We start from the raw sequence: 23,015 nt of genomic DNA, 5'->3' as shown, positions 1-23,015 counted from the left end.
TGCCATGGTGAAGGAGCGGGAAATACGACTAGTAAGTGTTGTGCGGTCTTAGTATGAATACACCTATTACACATGCGTGCGTGTGTGTCCGGGCACACATGTGTATTTGTGTGTCTGGGGAGGGGTGGGTGCGTGTGTGGAGTAATAAATTATGAAATACTTGAAATATATAGTACATTCGCATTCTTGTCTCCAAGGAAATTGTTACTAGAAATATTTACCTAATTTCCTACCTAAACTTGAATCAGTGTTGCTCCCAAAGTTTGTACTATCTCTCCACACAAGTATAGTAAAACCTTCCCCAGCTGGACGCCCTCGGTGCAGCGGAGACTGTCATGATATGACAGGATTCTGCTTGATCCAGGGATGTACGTTGGGCCCCAGGACTTTGGTGCATGAAAAATGTGTCCAGTCAATACATGATTCCGCTGTACGTGTATTTGCAACGTTTTGTTCGTGTATGTGTATGTGCGTATGTTGACTGATATGAAGTGCATGTATCAGTATGTGTGTGCTGATGGTGCTATTAGGTGTGTTGAAACTGCAGGAGAAGAACATTTTTCTTTCATTTAACATTCGCGTGCTCCGCTGCTGAAAAGAAATTGGGCCATTGATCGAGTTTGGTAAAGTTTACAGGGATTGAAAAGAGAAACTCGGTGGAAGTGTCTCTGGAGGCATCTGTACTTTGTACGTCACTGTAGCTGCTGCTGCTACCAGCTGTATTCTCAGCTGTGAACATTCCCTTGGGTGAATGAGGTGAAGAATGGTGTTGGTATGCATTGGTATGTGCACTGAGGTTGTGTGAGGTGCTGTGGATAGGTGATGGCTGTAGGAGGGACTAGTTGCCTCACTGATCACCAACCTGTCCGTGTCATGCGCCTTGTTGCACTAGTGGCATTAGCCAGACCCGGGTTTGACCGTGTACTGACCATGTAGTCCTGCACCCAAATGCTATCCCGCACTGTACTGGCTCAGTGAATACTGAACTGGCTTATACACCAGGTTGCTTGTGGGCAGCCGCATTGTGCAAGTGTGCATGGTCAGAGCCCGGTGAGTCGGGGAATGCGTACCCATGCTATGGTACGCAACAGGTAACTTACTGTCCAATAGCTTGTGCCAAGTTGTGGCATTTGAAGTGAACATGTTGATAGTGCGGTCTGTGATGAGAGACTGTGTGTCTAAATGAAACAAGAAAACTACCCCGGCCTCCCGGCAGTATGCTTGTCCAGCAGGTCTGCTTTCTAAAAGGTTTCCAGCACCTCCTGCAAACATGTTCGTGTGTGCTCTTTCACACATTCCCAAGTAGGTAGGAGGAGAAAGGAAGTGATTTACTTGTACCGGTATTACACACTGGCATCACGACTTTGTTTCAGTGTTGGAGCACTGACCAGTGGCCTTCTGCCAAAGTGAACAATTGCCTCGGCTGGGTCTTTAGTTAGCTAGATTGTTGCAAGGTGCATAGATGGACATTTTTATGATCACTGCTTGCATATGTGACAGGACATAGTCATTTTAAGCATTGGCAGCAGAGTTGCAGAGGCAGGTTGAATGTGTGCAGGACTATGGACTATGGTATAGCTTGTACAGGGTGGGTAGAAGCACAGCGTCACTGGGCCATGACATAGCCTTTACCAGGATACATGCTGATGATGGGTGGGGTGTTATTTCAGCTCATCAATGATCAAGTCGCTTGAGTCCTGGACTGAACTGGAATGTATATGTACAGCAAGGCCAAGGTTTTCCTTGCACTGCAGGTGCCGGCTATCACGGAGCTGAGCATGGGTAACAACATGCCGACAGGAACTGTACGCTATTGTGTGCACAGTAGAGTTGCTACAGCTGTACTTGACAATTGCTTCAAAAGTGTTCTCTCCGCTGTCATTGAGGAGGTTATAAACAATGAGCCATGATTTTCTCTCCCCTTGCCTGGGGGTACATGCGGGTATTGGGCATAGGGTACTGACGAGTAGAAGATATCTCATGCAGCGTGATCAATGTGTGATCATCCTGCGGCTTAAAGGATATCATAGGTCACCCCCCTGTCACAGTAGTGATAGCATTTACTGTTCTGGTAAGTATAGAGCCGTAGTCACCTGGGCTCCCACAAACTGCCAAATCTACCAGTGATGTTATCCACTGTGTACCGACTGTTGCCAAGCTCAACCCCCTCCCCTTCACCCCCGTCTCACCTCCCCAACTGTGTTGCATATACTAGTGAGACGAAGATAACGGTCACTTTTAGCCCATGTCAGACACTGCTCAGCAAAATACTCTAAACACACCCATCACGTCGTGTCAGCTTATCATGCTGATTTAGCAAAGGACAGCATTGCAGGCTCAAGTCGAGTTTTTGAATCGCATCACTGGAGGATAGTAGATGGTTCGTTGGTATTTCAGTGAATAGAAATTGTTCTTGGAAATTGTAGTCTGCTACGTAGCCCTTGAAAAGGTCAAGGACTAAGGAGTAAGGTAAAAATCGGTAAGTTTTTACAAAATCTGGACAGGTTTTGTGTTGCCAATGTACGGGGTGGCAGATCCAAAACTCTCTTCTGGCTGATTAAAATCACAGGTTTCCAAGTCTCTGCACCACTTGTTGGCTGTACATATGCTGTGGTGTTGTGTGATGTTGTGTTGCAGGTAGTGGCAGTGGTGACGCACCTACACCACCTACTCCCACCTCACCGCCGCTGCAATGCGATGACACAGACTATTACGATTCGGACAACACGTCGTGTCAGCCGTGTTTGTGCTCCGATGCCGGCTCCCTGTTCCCTTCCGACATGCCCATGACGATGCAACAGCGACTCTGTGACCTGGTCTCCGGTGCATGCATGTGCAAGATGTACTCGACTGGTCGACGATGTGACATGTGCCAAGCTGGCTTCTTTGTCCCGGAATCCTCCATTGCGTACACCAGTCGCTGTCGACGGGCGTGTGAGTTCAACTTGGATTTAAACTGCCAAGGTAAGTACAGCCATATTGGTAGGTAAGCTGCGTACAAAGTTGCGATGTATTATCATGATGATGAGTTTCTGCTGGATGCCGGGATGGGAATACAATTCAAAGACCTTGAGCAATTGTGGTGAGAAGCCTCACGTGTTGCAAAGACAATGTTATGCTCTATGTTTGCACAAACAAGTCACATAGAATGTGCACGGGGCGGGGGGAGAGGGTCGTCCCAAGTGATATACATTCATGTAACGCTGTTATAAGTTTGTGAAAAGATGAGCGTTTGTTGTCATTAGAGAGGTTCCGCACCACGTAAAGTTGAGCAACTTTACGTTAGTGGGCGGGGAAAACCCGTGAATTCGCGAGTTTGCACTCCACTTACGGAAAGTTGTCTACGTAGAGTACGTAGTGAGGGCTCTGATAACGTAGCTGGTCCGTAAGTGGATTGGGGTACAAATTTATGACTCTCTCCCCAGATCGATCTGGTCGTACACTGCCGCGTTTGGAGTTGCCAAGGGCAGCTACGTGATTTGAAAACTCCGTATGGCGGAACACAGATGCACATGCAGTTTACGTAAGACTTTCCGTAGATCGACTACGTTTTTTACTAACGTAATTACGTTATGCGGAACCTCTCTATTATCTCCTTGTTCATGTAATTGCTTCTGTTGTTACTGTTGTTGCTGTTGCTGTGCAGCATGTCGTTGCTCATCAGTGGGTACTGCTAACCCAATGGAGTGTAGTGAGAGTGGACATTGCCAGTGTTTGACCAACTATCTGGGTGCACTGTGCAGTGACTGTGCCGATAACCACATCTACCTGAGCAACTCCGGTCACTGTGTTGCACGTAAGTTAATCGGTTATCAGGGGCCGCGTAGTCAGGATAGTGATCAAGGGGGGGGGGGGGGGTGTTGCCACGACTTTCCCCGCACAAAAGTACATGCACTCAAGAGGGGGGGGGGGGGGGGGCAAAATTAGCCCCATTGACGCTGAAAAGCAATCAGTGATCAATGAATGGCAAACCTCCGACCAGGTACTGTATAAGCAGAAATATTCGTCTGGAATTTAATTTCGTCTTTTTCGTCCAAGGAGCTTTTGGACTAAATTAAATGCCGGACTAATGTCGATTTGTCCAGCTTTTTAATACACTCCTATGATCCATGGACAGAATTTACAACCGTGACCGGACAAACTCCCTTTCCTTGGAGTTGGACGAAATTATTGACCGACGAAATTTTCTGCCTGTACAGTTGTAAATATTGCGACAGAGCTTTCGGCCATATTTTCAATTCATTGCATTCCCAACTCATCACAAAACTTTTGTGATGAGTTGGGAATGCAATGAATTGTACAGTTGTAGTAATATTTACTACTCCCTGCTTCCAACTAATGATGAGCTTAGCCCTGGATGCTGCTTTCTCCAGAATAATCACGCTCTCCCTCGAGCTTTTAAAAAAGTGAGATTTCTCAACCCTTTTTCTCTTCGGCATATTTGATAGTGCAGTAAGGCATCCTTGATCAAATGTGCCCCATATTTCCCACAGAAACCGCAAACTCCACCTCAACTTTGCTTTCACTGTTCGGCTGCTGTACCAGCACTTGAAACACATGAAGGAATTCTTTTTAGTTTTCCACAACCTCCATTTCATCTTGGGATTTTGAAGCATTGGAATATGGGCTATTTCGGCGCGCCGTTGTCGACGATGTGCTGCTGCGCGTTAGGTGACCGATGAGGAGTCGCATTGTCCAACTGCAGTTCCCAGTTGTTGCCGAAGAACACGCCGGCCAATGGAACGATTGACTGCTCCATTCCGGCAGAAAATGTGTTCGCGTTCTGTTAGATTACAGACACCTAACCACAAGTTGCACCAGCTCACGAAACATGGGGACCGAGATTCACTTTACTTGTTACGGTGGTATCAACACTAAAGAATCTGTGAAGACTGTATTCTGCTGACTGACGCTACACTGTAATATCCATATACACATATAACGACAGCGCGACAAACTCATAACAAACCGAGCATAACACACTCGTGATAACGCTCGTAATAACACTGACCTAGACTAAGAAAGATGGATCCTAATATCCCCGCAAGATCGGGACGTTGTGCCACTCTCAGAAGCCAGCACTAGCCTAAGTCTACAATAGAGTAAGAGGTGAGAGCTGTCGTGCCTGCAGCGGAACAGCCAGTGAATAGAGAGTCCTGAGGAGTCGGTAGAGCATGAGACTCTTAATCTCAGGGTCGTGGGTTCGAGCCCCACGCTGGGCGCCAAATGTCGTCACGGGTTTGGAACCGTGAACGAACTGCCTCTACGCTCCTCGCCACGCCACACAACAAAAGACCAGTACAAATTGTTAGAGAGCTTTTTCTTCTACTTCATTTCAGTAGGCGACTGGGGAACTCATAAAGAAGAACCAACAGACAACGAACGACTGACGACTGACACTGAGACAAGACGAGACAACAGAATATATTATAGTGAAGGCGTACACCGGGGACACGACGAGCAAGTGTGTACCAACGGGGACAGAAGACGGTGCAGCCGCATGTACGCAGGAGTCGAAAACAGCGCAGCAGCATGTACCACGACTCGGCAGCATGTACAACAAAGAGACACAAGCGCAGCCACATGTACAACACAACCATGAACAATACATAAAACCAGACACCATACATTATGAAACAAAGCTGGCTCCACAAGCTCAATGGTCTGTGAACTTTCAATTCCACACGTTCCATGTGTTGGCATACGCCAGGTCGCCCACTGTCCCAAACAAAGACACAGCGCCGAGGACGTGCACCTTCGCCGGATGTTGTGACTGCTCAACAACAGGCACAGAATCGCGAGGAAACCAGAACATGATTCGATCGTCGGGGCCGGCAGCGAAGCAAGCTTCGTCGGCGAATACCGTCCTGTCAAAGTCGTGGTCTTGTTGGACGATTGCCCACGCAAGACGGTGGAGCTTGTGTGCCTCTGTGAGGACGAATTTCCTATGCGGACGGCTAAAGCGATGGGTTTCTGATAGGCGGCGTCTCACCTGCCTAGCACCTACTGATTCGCCTGCTGGACCTACATTAGCCAAGTCGGCTGCTGCTTTCTCGCTGCTGGAATAGCGGTTGTTTTCAACAAATTGCTGGACGTGCTCAAGTCCGTCAGGGCCTAGTGTGGGCTGAGCGCCACTTCCCGCTTTCCTCTTCATTGCAACACCAGCCTCGACCTTCTCGATAGTATCGTTTACCTGAACAATGCAACATAGAGAAATGCATATTCGAGTAAATGTCGTTCTCTTTCTGCTCGTATCTCCATTGCTTTGATATTTCTCTTTCTGCTCGTATCTCCATTGCTTTGATATTTTGCTGGCTTACCTGGGTTTTCTTATAAAGTTATACTTATAGCCGGTCAAGTCGCGAATGTGCCTGCTTCTCAGCCCAGATCGGTAGAGCGCCTCTGTGTGCTCTCTTCTGCGTAGTTCCTCCACAGCGAAATACTGGTGGTTGGGGACAGCCATCGTCTGTCTCAGATTACACTATGCATGCTTCTTTGCAAACCTCTCCTTGCAATGGTGCACACGTGGTGGTGAAGTTCACTGTTCTCTTTGGGGGGATTCCGCAAAGATTAGCCATTGGCAAGTGCTGTTGTCTTTAGTGCCAAAGGTAGCCATTGGCTGGTGCTGTATTCTTTAGTGCGAAAGCCATCCACTTGTTGGAAACGCTTCGCACGTCTTCGACCTAGTCGTTGGAATCGACTTCCAATATAGTCATGTCAAAAATACCAAAAACGGGATGCCCGGCCCTGCACCATTCGTTCACGGATGTTTGTATTGGATCAACATGACTGTGCACTGCATGGTAGTGCACGCAACACTCTGTACGCGCTGAGGGCGCCGGCCCCGGTCAATCGACCGGATTTCCATGTCCACGACAGTACGTGCATGCGCTGCCATAATGCCTCAGTGTGCAAGGAAGCAGAGTCGCACGCCTTGGCTTGCGGCATGATGTGCAAACACACATACACGTATCGTGTGTTACTGAAACAAACACCTTTCTCACCATTTAACCTCTTTTCTTGATGCCTGTTTTGATGCTCACTATTTGTTTGCCCAGCTGCTGGATTTTTCATTCCGTTTGGTGCTGCACATGGTGACAAAGTACGTCAGCCATCGCTAGAAGTGCAGAAGATCACAATATCTCTTCCGTCAGTTTTTCCCGTCGGGGAAAGCGTCTTTGCTCGTCTTATTGTAAGTTTCAGCAATGTGAACCGTGTGCTGCCCAAGTATCGTCAGCGTTGTGGAGCATTGACTTTAGCCACAAGTCTTTTTTGAAGTAAATAGTTTGTGTTTTCCCATGTGCATCATACGGATCACCAAGCATGGCTTAGTGATTGTAAATAGGAAATTAATGTTGTAAATCCGGGTGTGTACACTCTCCGTTATGGATATCACCGTCCCCATATGTATGCTGTCCACCTATCACGGAAGTACTTATCATTCCACCAATGAAGGCATTCATGCCATTCAACCAATGCCAAAAACCCTGTTTGTCTGTGTTGTATTTTCTCCAAGATTTCATCGGACGGGTTTGTCTCAACTGCTGAATCGTTTAGCAGTGATGCGTCGGTTGTGTTTGCTCCATTCTACCTCAATGACGGCACTGCCCGCACTGGTAATGTTTCATATCAAATTCATACGTCTGCGGACACCCTGGGCCGAGTCAACTCCACTCTGCAGCAGAGCGGCTCCGTGGCGGAAGCAGTGCTGGCTGGTTTCAACCCTAGATACGCACTGGTTGTGACCTGGAGTAAAGTCCAGCCTGTCCGTGATGCTGCAGTTGAACTTGTAAGTACATGTACTACTCGTCTCCATGCGGTATGCTGTTTGTTGTGACAAGGTCAATGATTACGTATTGCAGTGAAACTTCAGTAAACAATACCGTGGACACTGGATATAACATACTCTTCTCGTTGCATGGGAAACTAATAATAGTTGAAATCACCTATTGTGAAGATCCTGCATATCCTTTGCCATGCAATCATCTGACATCGAATATAGAGTACCTCGGCTATCGAGTACTGATACGGTATAGTACCTGAACTGCTGTACACAGTACACGTGGAGCCCTCGCTGCCCAGTAACGCATAGTTACCAGGACCAGGGACAACAGCGATGTTGTGTTGACGTCTTTAATTATTGAGTCACTATCAGCATGATTTTTATGGTCGCATGCAGCTGTGCACAGCCACAGTCCCATACCTCTGCAACACGTATAACCCATTGACTGCCTTGTTGCTATGTCTACTTCCCGTGTGCTGTGCTTGCAGACGAACTCATACCAGCTTGTCCTAACAACTGATGGATGTGTGGGATTTGCAGTTTTCAACTACATGAACGGATCGACGGCTGTTGGACAAGGACAAATGCCCTGGCTCATTGTACGCAACGGTCCTCAGCTACTATGGCGGGCTACGCCCGAGTCTGTTCAACATGGTGGATATCGTGTTGTCATGGTAACCGATGCCTGCGCAATAGACTCCGACGCACAGCAGTGCGCTGATCAAGCGGGAAGACTCGAAGCCATCACCACGCCAACGGGTATTGCTTGCCCGTTGTCCAGGCGACACGCACAGATAGACTCCAGCTTTGCAGTGCTGGAGAGTTTCTCATCGGACTGTTACACGAATGTGTTCCCTGGGAATCTGGTGAGGCAATCACTCATGACGGTTCCGACTAGTGATCAGCTTTACTCACATGACCACTGCAGCGATAGGTTTTTCTTCTTTTCTTTTTTTTTTAGTTTTCCGAGTCAACAAGCCTCTTGTACGGCTAAAAATACCATGATGATCAATGAATGGAAAATACCATGTGCAATAAAACGATGAAAATATGAAGAAATGGCGTAGGGAAAAAATATGGATTCAAACAAGTTTTCGTACAACACTCATCAGGAATCGTCGTTGTACTAAAGGACACTGAAACAAAAATTGAACTATTATAGAAAATCTAAGTTAGAGAAATAACACTAAGAGCAACAACAGTGAAATTTACAAGTGTGAATTTTAACAATCAAAGCGAGAAATGAACAAAGGAGAAAGGAAGGAAAGACAATGTGATAACACATAACAGCAGTACATTACACCTAGAACATTAACGGCCAAGCTTGGCCGCACTAAACACGACACGTTACTTAAACAATTTCAACCCAATTATACTATCTTTCTGTACACACAAATTAGGCGTGTACAGACGCTGATAGATAGCTTCCAACACTTTTAACTGTAGTCCATAACCATGACGACCACGGCACAATACAGTGAACGAAGAGTCGGAATACGAATTGCAACAATCAGGACTAGCTAGCAGATGATTGTACACTGAAGACTTGCTACCACGGAACCTATGCACAACACTAACACTCTCACCGGCACTCTCACCATCACTCCCATCACTGCTCTCCGACTCACTGCTCCCTCCACCGTCCGTTCCATCCTCCGCTTCCTTTGTACTCTCTCTGTCTCGTCCATCCCGCCTGACCGGGTCCATTGAACTCAACTCGGCCGTCACCCTGCTATCACGTCCCTCCTTTCGCCCTTGTCCGCTGAGTGCGTAGCTTCTGTTGTAGTTGGCTGTTGATCGTCTTGGTCTTTCAATTATGGGCTTGGATGGTGGATTAGTTGTGGTTGCTGTAGATTGCGTTGTTGGTGTTGGTGTGGGAGCTACTGATATGCAAGGTGGGTCTTTTTGAGTCGGCATTTGTAGTGTTAATGCAGCTGTCAGTGTTGCTCGCGGTCTGCCACTGGCAAGCTCCACCGCCGCAAGAACCGATGGCGGGGGATCAGGAGGAGGCAGTGGGACCGGGACCGCAAGCGGCACCGCCTCAGCCAAAGCCGACGATTCCTGATGAGTGTTGTACGAAAACTTGTTTGAATCCATATTTTTTCCCTACACCATTTCTTCATATTTTCATCGTTTTATTGCACATCGTCTCCACCGTTTTTACATTGCAGGAAAATACCATGATGATCAATGAATGGAAAAATGCAACTAAATCCCAAAACAATGAAAAAACTCAAAGCAAATGAAAAGAACTCGAAGCTAAGGAAAAGAACACGACCAGCCGTGGCACACGGAGCACACGAAAGGCACCAGCATGAATAAGTAAATCGGCTTCTCAAAGAACGTAGCGGTGAAATCCATGAATTTAAACCGGAACTTGGGCCTCCGAAACAGCCAGTGCAGCAGACGAATCACCAGCCTCCAGAACTACGAGACGTCCAAACAGGTTCCTGCAGCTTCGGGGACACATAATGCAAAACAATGCTGTACGCGGATTGAGTAATACAAGACCTAAGTAGCGAGAAAGACAACTTACATCCAACATAGGCCATGACGTGACAATACTGCTCGGACTTCTTAGCTTCTTGTAGTGATAGTACAGTGCACTGACTGCCAGTATAGTCACTTGACTGTCATGACTGAATGCACATTGCACTCTACTGCCACTGCAGGTCTGATTTCAATACATGATTGCTGTGCCTAGGGTACGGGGTGGGACTAATCTATTGCCTCACGCTAGCCCTTTGTGTTTGTTTTCTGCCCACGCCGGTGATGCTGCAGGTGTGTTGTTACGATGGTGCAGGGTCGTTCTTAACCAGTGGAGCAATGGCTAGCTTTGCCACCGCCTCACACCCGCTGACAGAGGCCGCGGCTTTCAACACGTCAGAGTGGGCTATACGCACTCTGTGCTGTGCAGCCGGGTACTGTGACCTGTTCTATGCCAAGCGGCCCATCTTGGAGAACGTGGCCAGTCAGGTGCAAGCAGAGGAATCTGGCGAGACACCAGCAGCAGTACTTTCCGTACAACTCCGATCATGTATGTAGTACTAGGCGTGAGCCGGCTTGTCATGTTCAAACAAGCTACAAACCACACCCAGAGCTAGTAGCAGTTTTAAATCGGCATGTTGTGTGTACTTCGAAGAAGTATTGAGATCTGGATCAAGAAAATGAATTGAACTCACTTGTTCAAAAGAAACAGCTACTGAATATCTTCACACGGAAAACAGAATACACCCAGCTTGTTCAACGTACGCCTGTTTGAAGTGTTTCGTTTTGTCTCGATGTGGTGATTTGTATTCCTTTCACAAATACCCTTGCTATACCCTTGCCCTTCCCTTGTTCTTGCCGGCTTACCCATTCAGTCAGCCTGTGTTTGACATACAAGGTGTAGTAGATGGGCATCAGTAGGTACTAGAAGTACTTTAGAAAATACCCATGCAAACCATGAGCCATGGGAACTGTTTACTGTAAAAGCCATATATATAACGAAGTGCTAACTCTAACGAGTTAACGAGGAGAAATCTGTCGTTAAAGGGGAAGTATACCCTAAAATCAAATGTTCACCAGTTGTAGTCTTCGGGGTGCTGAGTCGAATGGTCTTGGTCCGAGGAAGCTGAGACGCTCCCTTCCTACTTGAATCCCAATCGAACTCGCGCACTTCCACCGAAACTGGGTGACTGCGCCCTACTAGATGGGGATTTGTATGCAAAATGTCACTAAAAGCGCCATTTCGTTCTTATAAAAGCATGGATGACCGCGATTGGCCCATATGTTGTAGTCTTTTGGACGCTGAGTCGACTGGTTTTGGTCCGAAAAGGCTGCAATGCAGCGTTCCTCCTTTATTCCCAATCGAACATGGTTGAACAAGCGGTCACGTGCTCCTGCGTACACCAGTCACCTGGTCACCGTGCCTGCAGGGTACAACTTACTAGCCTGTTTGACCTTTTTTGGGTGCAGTCCTGTCACTCGAGTTGAACTCGAGTTGAACCTTGGTGTGAAAGTTGTCGCCTGCTGGCGCGGTGACCAGGTGATTTGGGCACCCAGGAGCACGTGACCACTTGTTCAACCACGTTCGATTGGGAATAAAGGAGGAACGCTGCATCGCAGCCTTTTCGGACCAAAACCAGTCGACTCAGCGTCCAAAAGACTACAACATATGGGCCAATCGCGGTCACCCGTGCTTTTATAAGAACGAAATGGCGCTTTTAGTGACATTTTGCATACAAATCCCCATCTATTAGGGCGCAGTCACCCAGTTTCGGTGGAAGTGCGCGAGTTCGATTGGGATTCAAGTAGGAAGGGAGCGTCGCAGCTTCCTCGGACCAAGACCATTCGACTCAGCACCCAGAAGACTACAACTGGTGAAAATTTGATTTTAGGGTATACTTCCCCTTTAAAATAGAAATCGTTGTACAGAAATCGATACATGAGCCGCAGCCAGCAAAAATGGTACTATAGGGTGAATTTTTGGAAAACGGTTTTTTTGCTCCAAAACACTTCTTCATATGTGAATTATCATTCCTGATAGTTTGAACGTATTCTAAGGTGCTGGGGGTGGTTAAATACCACTATATGTACAAGGGTGTCCAGATTGGCAATTGCTGTCAGCTTACTTCTGCATTATAGTTATTTATAAGTCCTCTGCCATGCCCTCGGCCTCTTCTTGGCCTGTGGCATTGCTCCTGGCGAGTGTGCTGAGGTAGCTCAAGCTGTTGGGAGAAGTCGAATGTGATGTGGGTAGAAGATGCCTGTGTATCTGTATCCGTTGTTTGGCTTAGCTCATTCCTGGCATCACTAATTGATTTGTTGTAGTACTGCTGTTCATCATCAGCCTCCTGCATGTGAGCTGAAAGTTGCTCTATGGCCAGGCGGGTGGTCTCCTCTGTCTTTGCATGCCTGACATTCACACGTAGCTGCTCACAGCGTGCGCAAACATCAGATCTCTGCTTCATGATGCATATATCTGGAGTATTAGCTTTCCAAAGCCGTTTGAACGTGGTCAGACTAAAAGGATGCGCACCTTCAGAATCACAGTATAGACAATGAATTTCTTTCTTTGTACAACTAGCAGGAAGATATGTGGGCGCCTTTGCTGCGCGTCCCCTGGGTGCTGCTGGTTGTGGCATTCCGTAACGAGATGCATAGTTTTTGATTAACTGCACAACATTGTCAGCCACTGCAGTAGGTAAGATGTTGGGCGGGGGGTTGCCCTTACTCTTGCTGCTCTGTGGCGTTGTAAGTAGATGTTCAGCGTCCTCTTGTAATTTACGTAGTAGAGTATGCGACAATCCAGGTGCATCTTGGAACACTTCACGGCAGACGACAACACCAAGCATTGCATATGTGAACGAAGATTTGCGAGAACTCGCAGTTGCAGCTCCAGCGCTGGGGCTAGATATTTTCATTATCGCTGCAAGTTCGCCCAGCACGTACCGCTTCAGTTCACTCCTCTTCATTGCTCTCATGTTACATACCAGTTCCTCGAGCTGGTCCGGAGGTAGCTTGGTCCAATGATTCACTTTGCATTTGCAACCGATGTCCAGTGCGTCGCTTATCATCGCCGCTGCCGCTCCACTTGCTGCTCTCGTTCTATTGCTAGTGGTATCCTCTGCATCGCTGAAATACTCGTCATCGCTGCTCTGCGACTCCAGCGGTAAACAGGTCCGCTTTTCTGCAGGTGTGTCCGAATCTGAGTCGTCTGAGCCAGACGATTCGGCGATCGTATCACTGCTGTTTAGGCCGTAAAAACTTTCGTCATGTTCCCGTAGCACAGCGAGGTCGTCAACGCTCGCACCACAAATTTCTAGGCTTCGTCTTCTACTCGTGCATGCCATGACACTCTGTGGCTTCTCTACTTTCAGTACGCGTCTTGCATGCACTCACACTTGTTGAAAGATGAAGGTGCGCCACTTGATACCTTGTCAAGATGAAAACAAAATCTTGAAGCGATCCTCATCATGGAGACAACTCGTAAAAAGTACAAAATCACCTCAACTCAAAAAGATTTTTTTCAATTCCGAACTTCAGACTCCCATTCTGAACAATTTCCGTAATTTTCTATAGTACCTTTTTTGCTGGCCGCGGCTCACATATACTGTCCTATTGAGCGTTGAGAATGAGTGAGAATCGTTACCTTTCGTACACGTAAACTAGTCAATTTTGGGAAATCGTTATATATGCGCCTCATTAGAATAATGGCTTTTACAGTAGTTCATATTAGGCAGTATAGATTACATATTAGGCAGTATAGATTACAGATTGGAATGGAAGTCTGGTATATTAGTAGCATACTGGTATTGTTATCCAACACTGCTACCAGACACCTTCCCCGAACACTGCTTTCTTAGGGTGACGTCTTGGTCTCTGTCTGTGTGTGTGTGTGTGTGTGTGTGTGTGTGTGTGTGTGTGTGTGTGTGTGTGTGTGTGTGTGTGTGTGTGAAAAAAAGAAGACCAAAAAGTAGGGATTCACTGGCCAGAAAAAGCCACTTCATAGCTGTGTGGTGTAGACCAGGCTGAATAGTGGCGGTCAATTCTTCAGCCTTGCAAGCTGTTGAATGGTGCAATCCCAGCACAAGCTGCTAGTGCTTCTGCTGTAGCATCGCTATCATCGCCTCCGGCGATGGGCATCCAATGGTCCAATGGTGTGTGTGTGTCTGTCTGTCTGTCTGTCTGTCTCTCTCTCTGTCTCTCTCTCTCTCTCTCTCTCTCTCTCTCTCTCTCTCTCTCTCTCTCTCTCTCTCTCTCTCTCTCTCTCGTTTTCTGTTTTCGTTGTCCCTCTACAGCCCAAGGAGCAGGTGATCCACATTTTGTGACATTTGACGGTGCAGCTTTCACCTTCAATGGTCTTGGTGACTATCTTTTGAGTGAAGCTTACGATGCCTCCAGTAACACTTCGGTTGTTATTCAGATCCGAACCATTCTAGTACCCAACTCCAAAGCAACAAGCATAGCTTCAGTTGCCCTGGCCCTGTATCGTGGTACCTGGGAAAGTAAGTGTTCATGCTCCACCCGCGTCACCAGTCATGATGTCCCGTGCAGACGCGTGCGCTGGTGCCCTTGAAGGTGGGGTTCGGGGGCCCTCCCCCAGGAAAATTTTCAAAAAATGAAGCAAAATCCTGCATTTTGAGCGAAAAAAGGGGGGTTCCGGGCACCCAGGAACCCATACGGGGCACGCGCCTGCCGTGCATGTGCAGAACTGTGTAACTCGACCAATCCTGTACTGTAGAAATCCCTCTCCATACTGTACTCCATACTGCAACGATGATGAGATTCCGATGACATAGTGCTGGTACACACGCCTCTTTTACCGGCAAACAGAATACAATCCACGGTGCCCGGCATGGTGAACCTAAGGATTAGAACACAACTCCAAAAATGAAAACAATTGTATAACATACTCATAGTGATGTCATTCATATATAATTCTTATGTCATTGTGATGTCATGATCGTGTGCTGTGCTGTCACTGTGCGATGCATGGTGGCATTCAGTACTCTGCATGTTGCTGTTTGCTAGCTAGTTTGGTTGGCAGGTGTGCTTATGTTTGATAATGGGTGGCTAGGTTGCCATTATGCGGCTCCGGCGGCTGCTTGAAGGTTATACCTGGCACCCCTATTGCTTTCAAGGTCCATGCAACTCCAGAAAAGTTGCCTACCTGTTGACTGCTGGACTACTTCTAGCTAGAATAGCTCTTTTTGCTAGTATTAGCTGGATCCCGGGATGGATGACTTGATGTGTTGTCCATCTTTTTCCCGCACCTTGTTCTTATGCACTTACTGCGGTGTGGTGAGCGCAACCTTAGGGGGATCGTACTGTTCAAATACACCCGTTGCGTGGTCGTCGTCGTGAGTTTTTGGGAATGGGGACAACCTTGCTTCTCTTTTTTACTTGACTCGTAGTTTTGAGGATTTGGGGATCGTTCTTCGTTGGGCCATTCAGTCGTTAGCCGAAAAGGTTTCCTCTGAATCTCTCTCTCTCTCTCTCTCTCTCTCTCTCTCTCTCTCTCTCTCTCTCTCTCTCTCTCTCTCTCCTCTCTCTCTCTCTCTCTCTCTCTCTCTCTCTCTCTCTCTCCCTCCCTCTCTCTCTCTCTCTCTCTCTCTCTCTCTCTCTCTCTCTCTCTCTCTCTCTCTCTCTCTCTCTCTCTCTCTCTCTCTCTTTCTCCTCTCCCCAGTGGAGACCCGTGGAACCTGTTGCTGGAAGTGAGCAAGTGCATGTATGCGTGTGTGTGTGTGTGTGTGTGCACATGTGTGTGTGTGTGTGTACATGTGTATGTAACTGTGTATGTAACTGTGTGTGTGTATGTGTGTGTGTATGTTGGTGTGCAGGTGGGGAACGAGTAAATCTACTCAACTGCTCGTTGGACTCGATGGCCCGCACCCTGAGCATCATGAGTGGCATGGTGGATATCACCAGCATGGTAATAGCTCATGCCAGTACAACTACAGCGCCGATGATTGTTGATCAGTTCACCGCTGTGCGATACACGACCGGAGCGATCACTGTATCATTCTCTAGTGGTGTGTCTGCCACCATCTCCATCCTGTCTGCGTCGACTTTCTCATTCCTCACAGTACAGGGAACATGTAAGTGACGATTGCGAACTTGAAGCATGACACTTTTAAAAGTAGCAACAAACAAGCCTTGACGACAAACAAGCCTTGATTTCCCTTGTTGTTCTGTAGGTGACAACATGTACATCATGTACAGTATAGCACTCCCCACTCACTCCCCACTCACTCCCCACTCACTCCCCACTCACTCCCCACTCACTCCCCACTCACTCCCCACTCACTCCCCACTCACTCCCCACTCACTCCCCACTCACTCCCCACTCACTCCCCACTCACTCCCCACTCACTCCCCACTCACTCCCCACTCACTCCCCACTCACTCCCCACTCACTCCCCACTCACTCCCCACTCACTCCCCACTCACTCACCACTCACTCACCACTCACTCCCCACTCACTCCCCACTCACTCCCCACTCACTCCCCACTCACTCCCCACTCACTCCCCACTCACTCCCCACTCACTCCCCACTCACTCCCCACTCACCCCCACTCACTCCCCACTCACTCCCCACTCACTCCCCACTCACTCCCCACTCACTCCCCACTCACTTCCCACTCACTCCCCACTCACTAACCTACACATTGTGGCTGTCAAAGCACACTGTCAGTTGTGTTCAAACGGTCTTGAGGGGTATCCGTGATAGTTGCAAGTGATGATGATTGGAAATGATCTAGACTTTCATGCCAGGTTTGAAATTCAAGCATTTCTCCTCGTGTTGTCGCTGTCGTTGTCGTTGTTTTCAAATCTTTATTCTCACGTTGTTGTTGTTGTTGTTGTTGTTGTTGTTGTTGTTGCTGTTGCTGTTGCTGTTGCTGTTGCTGTTGCTGCTGCTGTTGCTGTCCTCGTCCTCGTCCTCGTTGTCGTCGTCCTCGTTGTTGTAATCTTCTGTGTATATGCTGATGTCACGGTTGTGGTTGTTACCACCTTGGCCATCATCGCCACCACCACCACCAATACAACACAACACGCCTTCAGTGAGTCTTGTGTACCGCAATCAGACAAGAGGTTTGCTTGGCCGACTAAACGATAACCCGGCTGATGACTTTACAACAAGAAATGGTACAAGTTTCCCTATGGACATCGCAGAAAGTACATACTATTTGGTTGGGCAAACATGTAAGTATTGTGATCGATATGATTGTATTGCTCACACTGACTATGTGAGTCTGATTTACCGGTTGTAGGCGGCCGTCATGAGTTCCCTCGGGAACGGGCACGATCATTTACTTAAACACTTGTACTTTGCTATGATGATGAAAAGTGGAACTCTTGGTAAATGGGGTGCCTTTCCCGGCTTGTCTGGTATTCCAGCTGTCGACGTACCGATGTTTATCTCTTCGCAAGTCTCTTTGCCTTACCGTGCACAGGATTGTGACTTGCAATGTCAATGTAAATGTGGCTCCTTGTTGCTTGCAAACAGGGCGTCTTTCAGATGAGGAAAGTCTGTTTGGATCGCCGTCCCCATACGATCCTACGCACCAACCGGACTTCTCTGACATGATCACGTTTTCGCCCGCCCTCATGGCAGTCTGTGGTGACAACCGGGCCTGCCTCTTTGACAGCCTCCAAACCAATGACACGGCAGTTGGCATGGCAACGCAACAAACACAAGTCATGCTGATGGAGCAAAGAGCTGTTGAAGGTACTGGTCCTGTCATGTTTCTGTCATGTTTCTGTCATGTTTCTGTCATGTCTCTCAGTCAGCGAGACCCAGTTGTTGACTAGTGACTTTATTCGCTGTACACCGCACACTACTGAGGGGGCAAATAACATGACTCAATTGCTTGGAGAATGGTGTGGACCAGGGAGTGAGAGGTTTTTAATACTCCCTGGTTAGGGATTTCAGGCGGTTTTTTCTGAGCAGCGCTTTGCTCCAACTAACAAGTTTTTCTGAAGCATCTATGTGTAAGGACTGTCCACAGAAAATTTGAACGGAATCCAAGCAGTATTTCCAAAGTTATGAGCATTCAAACATAGCGCACCAACCTTGATGAACACACATACAAATTGGATCTGCAGGATGGCACAAAATGGAATTCCCATACTCCCTAGCAACACCATAGCAACAAATAAACTTCATCCGATCGTGGCCAAACTTGGATCAAGGATGGCCCTGGCTGTGACGAAACGGAACATAAAAGTTTTTTTTCAAAATTCCAAATGACGGCAACAATGGCGTCCTTAGCAACGGCCCTAGCAACAGTATATTTCACGCATAATTCAACATGGTAATAGGTGGAATATGACAGAAATGCGGCAAACACAACATTTAAGTTATATAGTGTGCATGTGGGAAACTAGAGGAGTAGACAGCATGCTCTGATGTCACACAGGGCTCATTTTTCGGCTGCAACGAGTCAGAGACGCACATAAAAATGTCATTAGCCGCACAACGATCATACTAGAGGCTATTGAGTATTGTACACAGAAGCCAGCCAGCGGTGAGTATTTATAAGAGATAAGTTCAGTAAAAAACCAGCCTGGAACAACCACGCACCTGTATGACACACGGAAGATCAAGTCTGGTGCCACCCACAGGGTCAAGACCTGCTATGCCGGGTGCGGGCTCCAAAGCGCCATCATTTGCTGCGCCGGCATCAACATCAACTGTTGCTTCAGCACTGTCATCAACGGCTGGTCCAGCATGGACATGAACTGTTGCAAATGTCCACACCTCAGCACGTACGACTGCTCAGGTGTGGAAATTTGATAACACTGATATAATTTAATTTTCCAAACTTATACAAACTTAGAAGTTGCGACTTCGGCGATAATAGTCATGAAGTTGGTTGCTCCAACGAGGAGCACACGCTTCTTGCCGAACTTGACACTTGGTGCGACGTGCTCCTCGTGTGCTCCGGATGGCAGTCGTGAGTCAGTCAAGTGTCAAGTTCGGCAAGAAGCGTGTGCTCCTCGTTGGAGCAACCAACTTCAAACTTATACAATCCATGCAATTTGCAATCCCTGCAACCCACAATTGTCCTTGCAGTTCAATGTTTCTTTCTTGGACAAGAATCAGACACAAGATACGATTTTTCGTTTAGTGTGTGGTTATCTGCTTTACAATTTGATTTAGTAATTCACTGAGGTCGTCACTTGCCTTGTTCTTCAGCAAAAAAATTCTCCACTGTCTGATACGCCCGATTTTGTTCCTGGCAATTTTCACATCGTCTCGAAATCCTTTCCATCCACGGCTGCAACTAGCAAAATCAAATTATGCTAACTTACTTGGTATACTTTTTGCTTCTCGCCCTTAACGAGAGTTCAACTACTACTAGGCCATTCCTCAACTGCCTGGGACAACACCATGAACACAGAGGAAGGCGGAATCCAATCGTCTTTCTTCTCCACCTCCATACTGTGTAATGGCGTTCAACTTCAAAACAATTTCCGCTACCGATCGCGACCCTTCATGCCGTCTGAAGGAACCTACCTAGACTAAATCGATGCCGTAGAATCTGATTCTGACTGATGCTTGAGTGTGGAACCAAGGCAAACACCTCAAAAGCGACTTTGAAATCTACAAGAATCTATCGAGATGCGTAATATCGGCACGAATTCGCCGTGTGAGGCACCAAACGAAAGCTTGAAACCTACTCTTCAACGGTGCGCCAATAAAAATGGCGATAAACTCACTCTCCCTACCTAAAATCTACGCCGAAGACCCCGCGCTGACATGTGCCATGCCTGGCATTCAAAAAGCATGCATGCGTGTCAAGGTACTTTTGCCCCCGCAGATCACGTGACTGAAATCCCTACCCTGGTTTAAACAGCCCGTTGCCTTCCCTGGTTTGAACAGCCCGTTGCCTTCCCTGGTTTGAACAGCCCGTTGCCTTCCCTGGTTTGAACAGCCCGTTGCCTTCCCTGGTTTGAACAGCCCGTTGCCTTCCCTGGTTTGAACAGCCCGTTGCCTTCCCTGGTTTGAACAGCCCGTTGCCTTCCCTGGTTTAAACAGCCCGTTGCCTTCCCTGGTTTGAACAGCCCGTTGCCTTCCCTGGTTTGAACAGCCCGTTGCCTTCCCTGGTTTGAACAGCCCGTTGCCTTCCCTGGTTTGAACAGCCCGTTGCCTTCCCTGTTTGAACAGCCCGTTGCCTTCCCTGGTTTGAACAGCCCTTTGCCTTCCCTGGTTTGAACAGCCCGTTGCCATGGCTACCAACATATCACGGTGTGCACCTAGCCTAGGTGGATTGAACCGGGAACTAGTCTCCGACGCTGGTAGATGCCTCGTGTGGTCGGGTTTTTTTCACCCTGGGCGATGGCCTGTCGAGTGTCCTGGCTTGTCGACAGCCCTATCACTGCTTACTAGTGCATGGTGTGTACACTGTGATTAGTGTAGAGTTCCTGTTGCTGTTCTTTGCATTGTCCACTCCAACAGCAGCGGCAGTGCCCGACTGGTTGTTCTTTCTCCAACATGAGCATAAGCATGATATTGGACAAGTAGTTACAGTGTCACCTAATGCAAATTTGCACAATCACAGTCTCATTGCATTACGTGCAATCGGCGAATGAGAGAAATGGCTGTTTTCCCCCACTGCGTGCTTTTGTTGCTGTAGCAAACTTTCCACCCGTCATCACTGCGCCAGCCACACTGTCCCTCAGCCTGAATGTAGCTGCGGAGTATGTGTTCAATGTCACTGACTCCACTCCACCTAATGTCACCCGGGAAACGGTTGGTAACATTCTGGTTGCTATGGTAACATCTGATAGCATCACGTATACCCTCAGCGTTACCATATCCGACCCAATGACATCACCTCCCAGCCTACGAATCATCGCCGTGGATTCACTGTCGGCTGCCAGCTCATTTCAACCTCTCATCACTTTCTGCCCGTGTCGTAACAATCAGCCGTGTCTTCCCGTCCGCCAGGGACAGGATGGTGGAGCTGCTCGGAGCATTGTAGCCCTGTGTAACTGCAGTCAAGGTATAGCCGTTGTGTAGTCTTTGTATAGTCATGTGCTGTCTTGTGCTGTTGTACCCCCCTCCCCTGCACACACAGTCACAGTGATGTGTGGTTTTCTGACGTGTTTGGGGAGTGATGTGCCAGGCCACCGGTGAATGACTGGGGGGGGGGGGGGGGGAGAGACAGACAGACAGACAGACAGACAGACAGAGACAGAGAGAGACAGAGAGAGACAGAGAGAGAGACAGAGAGAGAGACAGAGAGAGAGACAGAGAGAGAGACAGAGAGAGAGACAGAGAGAGAGACAGAGAGAGAGACAGAGAGAGACAGAGAGAGACAGAGAGACAGAGACAGAGACAGAGAGAGAGAGAGAGAGAGAGAGAGAGAGAGAGAGAGAGAGAGAGAGAGAGAGAGAGAGAGTTACATTTATAAAGACAGGTAAGTCTAACAAATGACGACTGAGACCTCTACAACAGGGTTTTTACGCCTGAAAGCAGGTGCATGATTTAACAAGCAGGTTGTCAGTCTAGATTTTATGCGCAGATGGAGAAAAGTGCGCACTAATTTTTGTAATGAGATGAAAAGCAGAAATAATAAGAAAAGATGAAATGAAAGCCTGCTCACAACCCCGCCCAGCCTTGCGAACTGGGTATGGTGGATTAAGAACCCGGTTTAACGCTCGAGCAAGCGCTCTCCATGTTTCAGTCAACTCGTCACTCAGTTCACACCAGCCAACACGGTTCAATCCAGCAATGGGATTAATCAATACATGCAATAAGAATAAACACAAGGAAAACGGTTCGGGATAATAAATTAGGACACTCAGGATCTGGCCGCCATTCTCGGGCTCTCTCTCTAGTCTCCTCGACCTTGCGCCAGGATCCGTCCATATGTACAAGCACTACAACAAGTATCACGTGCGACCTACGTCGCTGGTAGACTGCATGGTACTACCCAGCGCTAGGGATAGGGCATGCCAAGTATGTGGCGAATGCGTACAGAAGGAACACAGTGCAGGTAGGTCTAGGATGCTTCTAGCATACGAGTATCAGCAGATTACTGAAAGCGCATCAATGACAGAGACAAAACATACATTACAACAAGAGTCATGCAACTATCAGCCATAGTTCAGTGGGACTACCACATTTCCTCCCTTCTTAGAAAAGACCAGCGGTCTACTGATAACGACTTGGCTTTCGAGTCGTACGCTGCGGACGGCCAGCAGCTGGCGGAACAGTACTAGGTGTTGCGGCCGTTGGACTGCCGGGAGCTGATGGAACTGTGGAATCTAGCGGAGTAGCTGTTGCTACTACCTCCGTCGGATCCACTTGCAGACGGTCAAGATGACGGCGGAAAGTCACTCCCTCTTCGGTCGTAATGACTGCATCATGTGGTGTTGCTGTGACGATGGTAGCTTTCTCAGTTGAGCCAGAGGGTTGCTTGACAAACACTGCTTGTCCAGGCACCAAAGTGCGGGATTTTGCTTGGTGAGCTGCGTCGAAAGTCACCTTGGATGCTGCCTTGTGCTGAGCATCGCGTTCACGCACTTCCTCGTCTATCTCGCCGTCATCTTCGGCAGTAGCCATGTTATCTACTGGCTGAAGCTGCCTGAGTGGAGTACGATAACCTCCTCGTAGTAGGAGATCTCCCGGCGGTTTGCCGGTAGTGGTGTTGATAGCTGATCGAACAGCTTTGAGCGCCACACGAAGAGCGTCGTCTGCTCGTGGCATGCCGGATTTCCGCATATGTTGCTTCAATG

General features: G+C 48.0%; 1 protein-coding gene and 1 long non-coding RNA gene across 2 annotated transcripts in view; one reads left to right on the top strand and one right to left on the bottom strand.

Moving 5' to 3' along the window:
- Positions 1-23,015, top strand: part of LOC135816201 (mucin-like protein) — a 67,708-nt gene that overhangs the window by 5,134 nt on the left and 39,559 nt on the right. Inside the window, exons 2-12 of the mRNA XM_065329600.1 lie at positions 2,638-2,964; positions 3,647-3,796; positions 7,059-7,192; positions 7,517-7,789; positions 8,272-8,649; positions 10,565-10,820; positions 14,566-14,772; positions 16,108-16,365; positions 17,331-17,471; positions 17,776-17,997; positions 20,909-21,277. Coding sequence (XP_065185672.1) covers positions 2,638-2,964; positions 3,647-3,796; positions 7,059-7,192; positions 7,517-7,789; positions 8,272-8,649; positions 10,565-10,820; positions 14,566-14,772; positions 16,108-16,365; positions 17,331-17,471; positions 17,776-17,997; positions 20,909-21,277 — 2,715 coding nt within the window. The remainder of the gene's footprint in view (positions 1-2,637; positions 2,965-3,646; positions 3,797-7,058; positions 7,193-7,516; positions 7,790-8,271; positions 8,650-10,564; positions 10,821-14,565; positions 14,773-16,107; positions 16,366-17,330; positions 17,472-17,775; positions 17,998-20,908; positions 21,278-23,015) is intronic.
- LOC135813723 (uncharacterized) lies at positions 18,486-19,547 on the bottom strand. Its single transcript, XR_010553111.1, has 2 exons — positions 19,456-19,547; positions 18,486-19,010 (listed from the first exon to the last, which is right to left on the bottom strand). It is a non-coding gene; the product is annotated as an uncharacterized LOC135813723 (long non-coding RNA).

Source organism: Sycon ciliatum, chromosome 4 (assembly GCF_964019385.1).
Source record: "Sycon ciliatum chromosome 4, ocSycCili1.1, whole genome shotgun sequence".
Lineage (NCBI taxonomy): Eukaryota > Metazoa > Porifera > Calcarea > Leucosolenida > Sycettidae > Sycon > Sycon ciliatum.
This window is presented reverse-complemented; position numbering and strand designations above follow the sequence as displayed.